Consider the following 15559-nt stretch of genomic DNA (forward strand, 5'->3'; position numbering starts at 1 on the left):
TTTGAGGTAGAAAAATAACTTTACTAATAATGAAGAGTGAAGTATTTGACTGTGAGTGAAAACAGTAATGAGAGATCATAACTTGGAGGAATACTGAGGGATTAATCAAGTCTGAGTCAGAGCAGTGGAAATGTGCATTCAGGTAAGACCTTCTTTCTCATGAGGGATCCAAGTCCACATGACCCCTAAGTCTGGTTTCCTTTGGTCAGTGTGAACTGATGGCAACCTGCAGTCCAGGATAGAGCCCTCATCATTGAGTAGAGCTGTAAAGGCAAAAACGAAAAAACCTTCTCAACCTCACACCCCTAGTGCATTTATACATAAGAATAATAAATTAAATATGAAGCTATTCATAAATCCTGCACTTTTTCCCCTTTGTTTGATGACTGGACTGTGCACACAGATGATTGGATGTCCAGTTGATGTCTTAATCAACTTTTGATGAGTTTAAGATAAATCACATGAATCATGATTAATTAAAGCCCACAATTAGTGCACTAATTATTTAGAATCTGATTGATTGCGTTATTTATCTTACCCTGCAGCCACAGGGATGTAAAGTTAGTCCATACTGATCTTAAGTTTCTCATTTCAGCCCAGCTTTTCTCCCAGGCAGAGAGAGACTCACTCAGTAGATAGCTTCACTCATGGTGCACAAGTGTTTAACATAAAAAACAGCAACAACAAACCACCAGAAACAGGAGCAAAAGAGTTCCAACAGTGATCACTGTACAGAAGGCAACATCCAAACATATAACTACTAGAGCCGTCAAGATTGATTGTGTTAATTGTGATTAAATAAGGATCACAATTTAATGCACTAATTCATTTTTAAACCCAGATTATTGTCTTGGTTTATTAGTACTTTCAACAAACGTTACTTTCAAATCCCGTCAGCATCTCCCTGAAGCCACAGAGATGTAAAATAATTCCACTACTACTCCTTATTTTGGAGGGGAAAAATCCCAGCGTCCCCAGCTTCACAAACATTCCACCCATTGCCTTTAAAGATGATGTCATCCTTTGAAAACCTCTGACAGTTCAGTAGACAAGTCAAATGTAATCTGAACCTTGTTTTATCAAACATTGACCTTTTGCAGTTCAGTAATTTTCCTTTTCAATCCATAAAGATTTCAGTTTATCTGCAGTTAAGTTCACATTAAAATCTTACATCCTACCTATTACAACAGCTCTGTATCCAAACAGGAAGTCAAAAAATCTTGCAAAGCAGATGGATTGTCCAGATTCCATGTTCGCCATTAAGCAAATCCATTTACAAATCTCCAATCTGATACATTTGAACCTGAGCAGTCAGCATCACTTCAGGAGAACGAGGTGTTAGCTACAGGTGGGGTTTAGTAATAATGGCTGCCACCAGTGTAGGGATTAGCTTAGATGTAGCTTTAGTATAGTGGCAGTTTTATCAGAACTGGACTGCATGATGGGAAAGAGGTTTTCTCTCTCCTCCCTACTGGCCTCAGCATGAGTTTGATCCATCAACAAGCACCACTGTTGGTTAACTACGACAGTGCTTTATAGCTGAGCTTACCTTACTTACTGGAGCTGAAAACGTCTAATGCCTCATGTTGGCTTTCCCCTTCGATTGGCCCATAATGAACATGACAAAAAGAACGTTTGTTAAGGCCTGCCCTTTCTAAACACTTCATATGGGAGGTTTTCAGATGAATGTGAAATATATTTACAGAGATATGAAACAGTCCAGATAGTCAGGGTTAGAAATCAGTGATGCTTAGTTTAAGCCAGTGCAAAAATCTGAAATGCACAGTAACAGTCATGATGCAAAATAGTGGAATTTTAAAATACCGTGCTGAGATTAACTGTGATCTTAAAGTGTAATCTCTTATGAGCTCTAGTTTCAAACACTTGTGTGGCTGAAATTTAAAACGTTTTGGCCTCTAATGGCAGCATAGAGGGCAGCCAATGGTACTGAACGTTCTTATTACATCTGACTCCCCCAAACTCTTTGTTTTCCATCCTAAAATACTCTCAGCAGTCTTCCTGTGGCCGTATTTATGAGCTCCTGAGTGACTCATTTCTCCCAGTTCATTGAACGGCCTGATCCGCAGTATGGCCATCTACTCTGACAGCTGATCATAAATATATTGAATATTAATATTATTTAGTTTATATATCCCGACACTACTTCTTTTATCCACTCCTGTGAGTTTTCCAGTCCAGGCTGTAAATTTGCCCGCTGCTGGCTCTGAAATGTTGTGACGTGATTGCCAATCTGAGTTGCTCACAAATCTCGCTCTCCTCTTCTTCAACTCCAGGGTCCGATCGGGTTGGACGGCAAGCCGGTGAGTTTGAGCACGTTCCTGTGGAAGTGAAATAACTGTGAAATTATGTGCTCTGCCCCGGCCAGAACAGCGATTATCTGTAATGATAATGAGCGTAATTAAACTAAGAATAATTATGACCATTAAATTCTCTATTGGTGTCATTACTGTTATTAAAGGGTGGGGTTAAACATGCTATAAATATCTCAAAGAAGGTTTTTATCCCTGTAAAATTAAGTGGAGGTTTCTGTTTGATTCTGCTCTTTAACCTGCTCTGTCTGCTGTTTAATTCTCACAGGGACAGAACGGACCCAAAGGAGACATGGTGAGTACTCCTACAACTGAGTTATTATGGAATCACCAGGCTGGTAATGAACTTTACCCTGGATGAAGTGTCATGGCTATGTGACAAGAAATTTACAGCCATAATTTAAAGAAAAAAATAAATATAGTGTGTTTTAGTTTTTTTGTTGAGGCCATTTTAGCAGCTTGTTTCTTTAGTAGACAGACAGTTAAAGGGGAAACAGAGCTGTGGGCTGATTAATGAGACAGTAGTGGACTAGCCGTGGACTGTCTACCTGAGCCTGCGGTCCATATCCAACATAAAGCTCTGTAGCCATCTAGCATAAATAGCCAATAAATTTCTCTACTTTTTGAAGTAAAAATAAATGGCTTAGAAGTCAAATGTGCCCATTTCCATTAAATCAACAATGGAGCCATTGTTGTCGCAAAACTCAAGAGCAGATTTACTGTTTTAATGTCTTGGCTTATAAATTTTGGACCTAGATTTCTCTTCAGTTCTTCCGTTTTAACTTGCCTTTGTGCTCTACACTGCCTCCTTGTGGTTACATTTTCTCACTTGGAAGTCAGATGACATGATCTATGTGTAGGTGAAAGAATGTTGGGAACATATTTGAAAATATCTGCTCTTGAAATTTTTAATGAACCAGCCAATAGGAAACAGGTAGAGGATGTACCAGTCATGTTAGCTCTGTCTGTTGTTGCTGTGCTGCTTTGATCTCACTAAGAGAGTCACAACATTCTATCACATACACACACACACACACACACACACACACACACACACTGATCTCAGTCCATGCCCTATCACTCCACCTCAGTTCCTCCTACAGGTTTCATTTTGACTTTAAAAGCAGACAAATTATTCAGCTATTTATGCTGGTGTCCCTTTGCTGCTATCTTTGACAGATTTTTAGTTATTACTGTTCTGCCCTCCATGACTGTTCTGGTTTAGTTTTGCAGATAGATAAACTGTTCTTTGTGAAATGAGAGACCGTTTCTTCTTGGTTTGGCTGTTCTATAAGACCTCACACACAAAGGTAATTTGTTGTCACTATACAGAGTTAAAATAACATTTTCACTGTAACCAAGCTGTACAACACGTCCTTACATGATTCTCTGATAGCTAGAATTCCATCTGCAGTCATTTTACACAGAGTCAAAAAAGGTCTGTTAGCTTGGTGCTAATACATAATGGAAACCCCTATTTACAGGCTAACAAAAATTAGCGCCGCTCTCACGGTTATTTTTTAACTATAAAAAAGAAACTTAAATGACACATTCTCAACACACAACATCATAAGTAGTCCAAAATAATTGTACTTACATGCATGTTTCCTACACTCTTAAAAAGCAAACTTAAGACTGCTAGCATTAGCTGACTCCAGTCTGCCACTTTGCCGCGTCACAGCTTTTCTCTGGACTGAACTACAGTAGCCATGGAAGGCCAAAAAAGTCAAACCTCAAGGACATAGCTTAACAAAATACAGAACTCTTATGATGACATTAAATGCCCTTAGTGGACAATTACAGTTAAAGTTTGATGATGATTTTTGGCTTTCAAACTTTTGTAATGTGTGTGTGTGTGTGTGTGATAGAATGTTGGGACTTTCTTAGTGAGATCAAAGCAAATGTCTCCTAGAGAACAGCACAGCAACAACAGGCAGAGCTAAGATGATTGGTCCATCCTCTTCCAGTTCCCTTGTTGTTGTTTTTTTCAATCCAAGAGTAGAAATTCATTCCCAAGTTGTTTTGATCTTTCACTTTGAACCCTGAAGAGACGTAATGGGGGAAATGTGCTGACTCCCCTCTTTGCCTTCTTTAGAGATAATGTTAAGGCCATAATCTGCTGTTTGGTGCTATTCTGTTTCTGTATTCTGTTAATCGACCTGCAGGGACATGTAATATTCCTGCAGTATCAGTCTAAATATCATTAATACAGCAAAGCTTTAGCACAGTGTGGTCGCTGTGAAAACACATTCATTTCTGATCATTGCAGTTTTCCTCACTGATTGGATTTTTTCTCAATAATTTCTTGCCGTTTCTTCACCTTTGTCCAGAATAAAAGAGCTCTGTGTTTATAACGATGTTTGCTCATCTGTTGTCCGTCTTTTGTCGATGCTCTGGCGTTTATCCTGCTAACGGCTCCTCCGTCATAGCCTCTCATGGTTCGGCCCATTACTCCTGGTCATATGGGGGAAACCATCGTAGGGTTTGTTTTCAGAAGTGGGTCTCTGTTAAACTCCATACCAGCACAAATGACAGAATTTCCAGGAAGCTGAGTGGGGTTGGATGCTGTTGAAATAGTGTTTAATGTTGATTAATGGCCCCGTAATGAGCCCCTGTTTCTTCGGCCCCTGCCTGACGAATGTCAGCTTGTATTGAAAAGGGCTTTGAGGGCTTGTCTGCTAAATGTATGGAGGTGCTGTTGGCTTCACAAAGTGGCTTTAGATCTGGGACTCTGGGAGGTCAGCGGCGTGGCGTGCTCTGGATGTGTCCTACTGGGTCGTCTCCCTGAGTTCATTAATCAACCCAGCGCTGAGCCCTGACAGCTCCTACACCACACCCCAGGGCCTGATGGGAAGTCAAACTGAGTACCTCTGCCCACAACAAGTAATTGGAAGAGACTCCTGCAACAGCTAATTCATTAGTTTGATCTATCCCTGGACACTTTACCTCGTTTCACTTATGTTAGTCCAAGAACTCTGAGCTGAGTCCTGTTGGGTTCATTGTAAGGCTGTAAACCAGATCTCACCTTGATGACTGACCATGTGGATGTTGTCTTTCAGGGTCAGCGTGGTCCTAAAGGACTCCCAGTAAGTATGAAGGCTGATATCAGCCCTGAAATAACAGCCTGCTAACATCTAAGCCACTGGTTCTCAGTTGTAGGAGCTGCCTCAACTCCTTAATGTGAAAACACGACCCAAATTAAATTAATCCGGTAAAAAGAATGGCAGTTTTCACCCAGGCTGGAACTAAACTGGCATGCTTCATTTTTTTAAGTTTGAGATTTTATGATATCACGTGAACACCTGTTCTCTTTGAGACATTTATATCCAAGTAAACAGGATAAAAGAGTCAAATCACAACCCTCTGAAAACAGCTCCACGACCCACTTTTGGGTCCTCACCCACCAGTTGAGAACCAATTTAAGCTAAATTCTGAATCCTTCATTGGCTGTGTCTCATATTTCTTTGTGCTGTTTGACTTTTTAGGGGGAACCTGGACCCAAAGGAGAGAAGGTGAGCTCTAACAGAATAAGGACTGTGAATCTGTGGGGCATTAATGGGTGTATGGACAAACAATGATATCAGAAACCAGCCGTTTGAATGAGCCTCTGCAGGAGGCAGTCTGGACTCAGCCTGAGAGACAGGATGAGGAGTTTAGAGTTGAAAAAGAACATTTTAGGCCTTTCAGACAGTTCAAATTAAATTAATAATACAAAATCATTAAATTAATTAAACTTTTAAAAAGTCTTTAAAAAGTGTTAAACGTTTCTCTTTGCTTCTTTTCCAAAATAAAACAATGAAATGAGAACTGGTTCATTTTCATTTGATTGTTTTTGTTTTTTTTTGTGATCAAAAGGAAGATCAAAGAACTGAACATTGGTGATGTAACATTCTATTTTTCACAACACCTGAAGTGAGACTTACATGAAGGAAGAAAAGAATGTTGTAGTTTCAGATTTGTCTGATTTTGTTTTGATCAGAAAGGAAGATCAAAGAATGAAACACTGGTGATGTAACATTCTGTTTTAAAAGCACCTGCACAAAGGAAGGAAAGAATGTTATAGTTTTAGATTTTTTTTTGGTTTTTGTTCTGACTCTGAAAGATCAAAATGGAAAACTGGTGTTGTAACATTCTATTTTCACAACACCAACAGCAAGTCATACATAATATTACAGTTTTTTATTTTTTCTTTTGTTTTTGTTTTGATCAGAAAGGAAGATCAAAGAATATAACACTGGTGATTCTTCTGTTTTTAAAACAACTGCAGCAAGTCTCATATAAAGGAAGAAATTAACTTTACAGTTTTCCTTTAATTGATATTCTCTTCTTATCAAGACAGAAAGTTTTTAAAATCATTGATGATGTGAAATTCTATTTGTCATAACACCTGCAGCAAGTCATACTTAAAGGAAAAAAGAATGTTGTAGTTTTAGATTTTTTTTTTAATTTTGTTCTGATCAGAAAGGAAGATCAAAGAATTGAAAACTGGTAATGCAACATTCTGTTTTTTACCCCAGCAGGTTTTACATAAAGCAGGTCTTACATAAAGGAAGAAAAGAATGTTACAGCTTTCATTTTATTGATTTTTTATTCTGATCAAGAAGGGAAAATGTAAAAAATGGAACAGTGAATGTTAGAAATTCCATTATATTACTTTCTGATTTAAAAAAAATGAAGGTCAAAACGTCAAACACTGGTGTTGTAACATTCTATCTTCCAACACACTTACGGCAGGCCACACATAAAGAAAGAAAAGAATGTTCTGTCCTTTGATCTCTCTTTTTCATCACAAAACACAAACATCTGGCTGAAAAACACAATTTTCCACATTTTGTTTTTCTATTTTAAACTGTAATTGGGAAACAGCTTGTTTCTTGATTTTTGGTTTCTAATTTCAGATTTAAAATCTGGTTTCCTAGTCAACGTCTGTAAAGTAATCCAGCAATATTCGTCCCAATATGAGTAGACAACGTTTCTCACAATTTTTTGTTAGAAAAATTGGAACAGAGATTAGATTTATACATATACTGTAATACAAATCCACAAGGTTTTTTTCTTTACACGATTTGTCTTACTGGTCATAAAATTACAACATGTTTTACCAATTTACTGGACCCATCTGTGTTTTTTCCCAGTTGAGCCAGTCTCTATTGTCTATGACAAAAGGCTGGGTATCATTAGAGTTCTATATGTAAGAATTTTATATAAGCATTAACCATTACCACTATTCATGCTAGTGACTAACTTATGTTCATCTTTATCTGTCGTGGAAATATTAGTATCATCAGCATATAAGATGAAGCAAAAGCTTCTTTTGATAATCAAAGCAAGTCTTTATCTGTGAAAGGAATAAAAAGGGACCGAGTATGGAGCCCTGAAGAACACCACACTGTATGTTACTGTAAAATTTGTAACTTCTATGGATAGACGAATGGATGGCGGGAATTATCTCAAACTATTTTCTTTTTTAAAACCCTTTTTTGTTCTTTTTTTTCAGGGTGTTTGTGGAGACTACACACACCGGGTAAGACCCAACAGTCTTCTTGGTTTCACAGTAAGCTGTCTCTTAATGCAAACATTTTGTAATTCCTTGAATCTGCTTTTTCCATCCTAGTATAAATGTTATTCTAATGGACCGAACTGAACCTGAACTCTTTCCGACAGCTTATAACATTATCTGTACGTGGAGTGTTGTAATGTCAGAAAATTACAGAAAACTCACGCTGGAAGACCAGGAACTTCTGCAGAAGCTCGACAGGAAAATTGCGAGTAGCACAATGATGGGTAGCACATGCAGAGCTCAGCAGTTCTTTGGCCCCATGGTCTCTGGGGTTTGGCTAGTGGAGGGAAAAACAAAGCAATTACCAGCAGCATACAGTCAGACCTGATAAGGGTCTGAGTGTGTGGCTGCCAAGAATAAGAGTCTCCAGTGAGAAGGGGGGTTTTTCAGATCGCTAAATCCATTTCCAGCGTAATTCACCTTCTGGATTCTTCTATAGAACCATCAAACTTGTGCTACCTATGCATCAGATGGTGATGTACATCTGTGGACAGGGAATGCTTCGTCAGGCTACATAAATTTTGAGTTCGAATGGCGAGTTCAAACGAAACAGAAACCAGAGGGAATTTCAGGTTGAATGATTTTATCCAGCATTGAATCTAAGTCGCCCTCTTCTTACAAGCTGTTGGATTTGTTTTCCATTCACCTCTCGGAGCTCCCTGCAGCCTGGGAGGTCTGCTCCGATGTCTGCAGACTCTAAAGACCTCAGTCCTGTAGTGAGACCCCGGGGGGCTGAGGGATAACAGCAGGGGAGGTGAATGTTCAGACGGTCGGCCTTTCAGGACTAAAGATCAGCAAATATTTGTGTGTATTTCAGAGGGAAAAAGACAACGGAAGCAAGAAATATCAGGAAAATAACTTTGTCTTTGGGGGTGGGGGGTTTATTTTCTTGTTAGTGAAAGGGAATTCAGACATTTGACCTTTATCTTCTCTGATTTAGCTGAAATCTGGAGTATGGATGTGGTTAGCCTAGCTTAGCATAGAGGCTAGAAGGAACTGACAGCTAGCCTGGATCTATTCAACATGAAACATTAAACATGTCTGCAGCAAAGCTTACCAAGCTGAATGGATTTTTAATTTGTGCTGACATTTAGTTAACAACCTTAATTCCAAAAAAGTTGGGTTGTTGCGTAAAAAGTAAATAAAAAAGACGTCAGTGATTATCAAATCTCATAAACCCATATTTATTCACAGTAGAACATAAACAACAAATCAGATCTCAAAGCTTTTGCCATTTCATTAACATTTCCACAGATGCAGGTCTACATCATATTCTCTGTTATATTATAAATCTTTTATATTCATATTATATTTAGGTTATAACATTCTATCACATACATATTGTAAAAGTTATGAGAGCCAAAAACCAATGATAATGAAACTTTTCATTATCACCTCCGAAGAAGGCAGATCTACATCATACTTTAAGCTATGTTATATATTTTTTATATTTTATATTCATGTTGTAACATTCTTTCGAATACACACATAATGTAATATTCTAAGAGACAAAATCCTTATCAGATACTGACACTTTTACCAATTCATTTCCACTTTAAAAGCAGAAGGCCTAGATCCCACCTTCTGCTTTGTTGTATAATATATGTATATTATGTTTGTGTTATAACATTCTAATACACACAAAGACTGTTAAGTTCTGAGAGCCGAAAATCAATTAAATGTTAAAACTTTTCCCATTTTATTAACATTTCCAAAGAGGGTCAGTACAGATTGTTCCCTCTGCGGTAATTTTTTAAAAATATTTATATTATATTCATGTTATAACATTCTATTACACACAAAGACTGTAAAGTTCTGAGAGTCATTAATCAATCAGATTTTGAAACTTTTCCCATTTTATTAAAGCTTGCCAAAGAGGGCATTCTATTACATACACACCAGTGTTAATTTTGGCAGCTATTTTTAATTTTTGTCTCAGTCTTAGTCTGTAGATGAAATGTCTTTTAGTTTTACTCTAGTTGTAGTCAACAAAAACTCGGACTTGGACTAGTTTTAGTCCATAAAAAGTCCTCACATTTTAGTCTTTACTTTTAGTCCAAGCCTTTATTTTCTTGCCTAAATCTGGTACCAGATCATGTTAGTGTGTTCTGTTCACCCTGCTTAACCTGGGGTCTCTGCTTTCTACAGCTGAGAGACAGAATAGATACAGATGCTTAGGTTTTTTTGACAGATTTACCCACAGTGGAGAAATATCATGGATTTTGAATGTTTGATGAAAACGAAATGACATTTTAGTCTAGTTTTAGTCATCTTAATGAAAACTAAACCTACTTTTTTGTCAGTTTTAGTCATCACAGATCTATTTTTGTTAGTCTTAGTCTCGTTTTTGTAATGGAAATAAAGGCTGTCGACAAACGTTTTTAGTCGTAGTTTTAGTTGACAAAATTAACACTGATACACACAGACTGTAAAGTTCTGAGAGCCAAAAATCAATAAAGTGTTGAAACTTTTACCATCTTTTTACCATCTCCAAAGAGTGAAGGTCTAGATCGTACTCTCTGCTATGTTATAAATCTTCTATATTCATATTATATTCATGTTATAACATTCTATCACATACACACAGACTGTAAAATTCCTAGAGTCAGAAATCAATCAGATGTCGAAACTTTTACCATCTTTTTACCACCTCCAAAGAGGGCAGGTCTATATCATATTTTCAGCTAAGTTAAATGTTATATTTTTTTTTTTCATTTATGTTGTAACATTCTATCTCACCCACACAAATTATTTAAATGTCTAGAAATCAAAAACTCAATCATATATTGAAACTTCTACCATCATTTCTACTTAAAAAAGTGGCAGGTCTATAGTCTTTATTCTGCTGTTATAAACCTTTTATTATTTTTATTATATTCATGTCACAACATTCTATCACATCCACAGACTGTAAAGTTCCAAAAATCAAGCAGATGTTGAAACTTTTACCACACTTTTACTCCCTCCAAAGAGGGCAGATCAAGATCGTACTCTCTGCTATGCTATAAATCTTCTATGTATATCACACTCTTTGTAACATTCTATGACATACACACTAAATGTGACGAAAATGCCAGAAAATGACCCAAATTTTAAAAAAAACTTCCTACATTACCATGAAAATACCCCAGCCAAAAAAGAAAAAAAAAAACCATAAAGTTCCAAGCAAATTTCTCCAAATCTTCCCATGAAACTCCACAAAGAAATACAAATATATCCCCAAGTTTCCATGAAAATTTCCAACACATTCCCCAAGCATCCATACAAATTTGCCAAATTCCCATGAAAATGTAAAATGTAATGTCCTCATAAGTGCATGCAGGGTCTGAGGAGGTTAATGCATAGTGTAAACAGGGTCATTGCGTTTTCCTCTGTAGGTCTTTATGCCAGGCTAAGCTAAACACATCCTGACTGGAGCTCTGCACATAAAAAGGCGTCCATCATGTGAAGTCAGAGTTCATGACTGTAGTGTGGGTGGTGGGATGATGACATCAGCAGCACTGACTGAAATGACCACTTCCCTGGTGTGTAGGGCCTCTTTGTGCAGGATCTCCCTCTGAAAACCCTGGCTGCCTTGCGCTCCAGTCATGCTCTGACGTTAAAGGTTTGTGGGTGCCTCCAAACACCCCGGTGGTTTCCTCTCCGTGGGGGTGACACCAAGTCATGCCGCAAAGAGAGAGCCTGTGCCCGTGAGCCAAGGCACTCTTCAACCCTCTGCTCTCCACCCAAAAAAGTACAAACTATTTATAGTAGCAAAGCTGGGAATGGTTTCAGTTTCACTTTGAATTTCATGAAAAATAAGAGAACTTGTGCCAACTTCCAAATCACAGGAGGCCGGTATTAAAATGACATTTTTTACTTCAATTTAAAGCTTGTCTTTCACATTATGGTGCAAAAGATATTAGAAATAAAGTGGAAGTAGAAATGAAATGTTACTGTCATTCATTAAGCCTTAACCCTTCTGAAGACATACAAAATTAAAATTTCTATGAAGACAAATGAATGAAAATCTATTACATCTTTTAAATATTAAACTTGATTTTTTTTTTAAAGATTTATATTTCCAAGCAATCTGGTCCAGTATTTTAACTCATATAAACACATGCACATTTAGAAATTGATGAAAAGGTGTCATTTGATTGCTGGCATCCTTTGACCTCCATATTAAATGGTTGAAGTTGTGGTGGATAGCGGGAAACGATGAGGGGCAAAGCTGCACGTTTGCCTACTTTGACACCATTCCTCCCCTACTTATATTTACTCATAACATGCTGAATATATTTCCACAAAAGTAGCACTTGGATTTGAAACTATGAAAAAGAAAATACCAAAATGGTTTACACAAGACAAACCCAGTTCCAAAAAAGTTGGGTTGCTGTTTAAAAAGTAAATAAAAACAAAGGTCAATGATTGTCAAATCTCATAAACTCTTATTTTATTCACAAAAGAACATAAACAACAAATCAGAAACTGAGACATTTAACCATGTCATGAAAACTATTTGCCTTTTAATTTGATTGCAGCAGCACATCTCAAAAAAATACCATTACCATTGTGTCACGCCATGGGCACTAATTCAACCTCATACCATCAGAGATGGCCGGCTTTAGAACTGAGGCAGGATTACAAGCTGGATGGTCGCTTTAGTCCACATGCAACTGAGGTTTCCCAAAAACAAAAGCCAGATTTTTATTCGTCTGACCACAGAACAGTTTTCCATGTAGCCTCAGTCCATTTTAAATGAGCTTTGGCCCAGAGAAGATGGCAATGTTTCTGATCCTGTTTACATATGGCCTCTTCATTCAATGATCCAGCTTTAACTGTCATTAGCGGATGGCAACTGTGTCGCCAGACGATAAATTGTGGAGTGATTTCCAGCACAGAATCATGCCTGTGTCCCTTGCTCACAGAGATTTCTCCAGATTCTCTGAATCTTTTGAGGGTATTATACTGTATATGGTGGGATACTCAAAGCCTTCACTATTTTATGTTCAGGAACATTTTTCTGTGTACCACTTACTTTTCCAGCCTTTTGTTGCCCTGTCCCTATTTTTTTGAGATGTGTTGCTGCTGTCAAAAAGAGCAAATAGTTTCCATGAGATGGTAAAACGTCTCAGTTTCAACATCTGATATGTTGTTTATGTTCGATTATAAATCAACTGACTTCTGTTTTTATTTACATTTTACACAGTGTCCCTACTTTTTTGGAATTGGTGTTGTAAATAAGAGCATTATTATGCTGTGGTAAATGAGTAGAAGGGTATTTGTATGTCTTACTGCTCTGTGAATTTGTGGAAATATATCCTGACTTTGTCAAAAGTAGGTAAGTTTGATGCAGCTGGTTCTACGAGGACTCAGAGGGGGAGGGGATCATAGATCATACGTGTTCTTCCTAAACGTGTATCTGATCATGCTGGTCATTCAACAGAAGCGGCGTATTGTACAGCCCTGTGTTGGACAGTTGGCCACAGTAAGTCTGGATGTGCTCTGTTACTGTTTACTGCTCTACTCTCTTTGTGGCAAGACTGGCGCCCACCTCTGCTCAGCTGCACTCTACAGGCCTGGTACGGGTTCACGGGGACAGCCATGTGCATAAATCCTCAATCAGGGATGCTTGATGGCTTCAAAGCTCCTGCAGTGTCAAAGATAATCTAAGTTTTCCACATTATTATTGAATAAAGAGTCACCCCGGTACATCGCCACCCCTCCTCTGCTCCAGGCCTGTAGTTTGCTCTGCTGGTGCCTCTTCTGTCTTTACTTTCTTCGTCCTTGTTTCCTGTTTTCTCCCCGTTTCCTTTCACTCTAATGTTCTATTTCTCTTCTCCCTCCACATCCCTCCTTCTCCTTTCTCTGGCCTCCTGGTGACCTTTGCCCTGCGGCCTTTTTCACCGCTGGCCACCTGTGCTTTGTGACTGCCCTCGGCAGATGTTGCCCATCACCGTGCGCAACATGCCCTCAATAAGCCCTCTAATCCTAAAACGCCTCAAGGTACAATTCTCTCTGCCCCTGACTCGCCCCTTCCTCTTTGCCCGCCCTGTGGATGTTGACCGCCGCCATCTGCCGTCAAAATCTTCCCCCCTTACCTGCAACACGCCGAAATTAACCAACGTTTGGCTTGCTGCAATGTTTAGTCATTTTCAGAGCTCAAGGTCTTCTATAAGAGAAATATTCGTCAATCTTACCAAGTTTTGTACTGTTTTCTCTTAACATAAATATAAATAATAATAATCATGTGCTTTCAAAGTTATAGTTTACCACCTCAGGTTGAACACCTGTGGTAAAGATGAGTGTCTAAAGAAGGATCTGCTCACCATCCTTAATTGAAGCCCATCTATTCCCTCAGACAGGAAGTGACTAACTCAGCAGAAAACTTGACTCATGGTGCAAAAGTGTTTAAAGTCAGAATAAACAACAATCCAACCGGAAACAGGAGCAAAAGAATCCCGGCAGTGATCGCCATTAAAACCAGGGCTGTCAAGATGAATAGTGATTTACGAAGGTAACGTCAGCGTTTCTCTGCAGCCACTGTGATTTTAAGTAAGTCTACACATGCTCCTTCATGTCGAGTGGAAAAGCCCCCAACATGTCCAGTTTCACAAACGTCCCATCCTTTGCCTTTAAGGATGATGTCAACTTTTAAAAAAATCACCGGCAGCTCAGTAGACAAGTCAAAAGTAATCTGAACCTCATGATATCAGACATTTACCTTTTTACGTCCCTTATTTCCTTTTCAAACCATAGAAAGTTATTTTTTTTCTGTGGTTAAGTTCATTTTTAAGTGTATCCACACAGGAAGTCAGTTACCCTGAGTTTAAGGCAGTAGAAAAATTGAAAAAGACACCAAAACAGGTTCATATGTGGAATATTGGAATATAAAAATGCAATAAAAAAAGGATGTGATTAATCTGGATTAACTACAGAAACTCAGAACAGGCAATATGGGTTAAAAGAGGTTAAATAAATAAGCAGAAATTTGCAAAAATTGGTGAAATGTAGTAAAACAGCCAGAAAAAGTAGTGAAAAGGGGTTAAAATTGGCAGGAATGGGTTAAAATGCTGCAAAATTTGGTCAAAAGGGCACAAAAATAATGAAAAGTGGCAAATAAAAGTGGACAGATACAGGGGTTAAAGGGGATTAAAAGCAGCACAAGTAAATAATTTCAACATCAGAAAGCAATAACACACACTTTTCAGCTCTGAAATGAGTGAACTGTTAGCCGGACACGGACAACTGAGAATGCCCTAAAACATTTCATAAAATGCCTTTATTTTCATGGAATGGGCTTGTAGACCTTTAATACAAATGTTGGGACATTTCAGCCAGGCTGCAGAACTAAAGAAACACAGTTTTTGATAACCCCACTTTGATTATTGATATCAGGATAGATAATGATCTACATATTCATGGTAATTCTTAGTTTAGTTTACAGCATTTTGAAGGCACGCCACTGAAAAAGGCTGCCGTAGATCATGCCACATTGAGATCATGTGCCTTTAAAAAGTATTGACTCCCTTAGATGTTTTACTCTTTTATTGATTTTATTAATCAATCATGATCAGTAGAATTTGGCTTTTTTGGGGGGAAAAATAATACCAAAAACTCTGTTGTTAAAGTGAAAACAGACTTCTTTAAAATAATGTCAATTAAATAAAACTATGTAACATAAAAT

The 15559-nt window shown here is 38.0% G+C and overlaps 1 protein-coding gene across 10 annotated transcripts in view; it reads left to right on the forward strand.

Moving 5' to 3' along the window:
* col13a1 (collagen, type XIII, alpha 1) overlaps positions 1–15559 on the forward strand; it is a 196860-nt gene that overhangs the window by 118155 nt on the left and 63146 nt on the right. For 7 of the 10 annotated variants that reach the window (XM_041789686.1, XM_041789694.1, XM_041789692.1 and 4 more), the window contains 6 exons: positions 2295–2321; positions 2599–2625; positions 5390–5416; positions 5816–5842; positions 7828–7854; positions 11423–11494. In XM_041789686.1, coding sequence (XP_041645620.1) covers positions 2295–2321; positions 2599–2625; positions 5390–5416; positions 5816–5842; positions 7828–7854; positions 11423–11494 — 207 coding nt within the window. Of the gene's footprint in view, positions 1–2294; positions 2322–2598; positions 2626–5389; positions 5417–5815; positions 5843–7827; positions 7855–11422; positions 11495–13318; positions 13361–13815; positions 13879–15559 lie in introns of all 10 variants that reach the window. The other 3 variants (XM_041789688.1, XM_041789691.1, XM_041789687.1) reach the window with 2 other exon arrangements.

The sequence above is a fragment of the Cheilinus undulatus genome, linkage group 6, assembly GCF_018320785.1.
Source record: "Cheilinus undulatus linkage group 6, ASM1832078v1, whole genome shotgun sequence".
In the NCBI taxonomy this organism is placed as follows: Eukaryota; Metazoa; Chordata; class Actinopteri; order Labriformes; family Labridae; genus Cheilinus; species Cheilinus undulatus.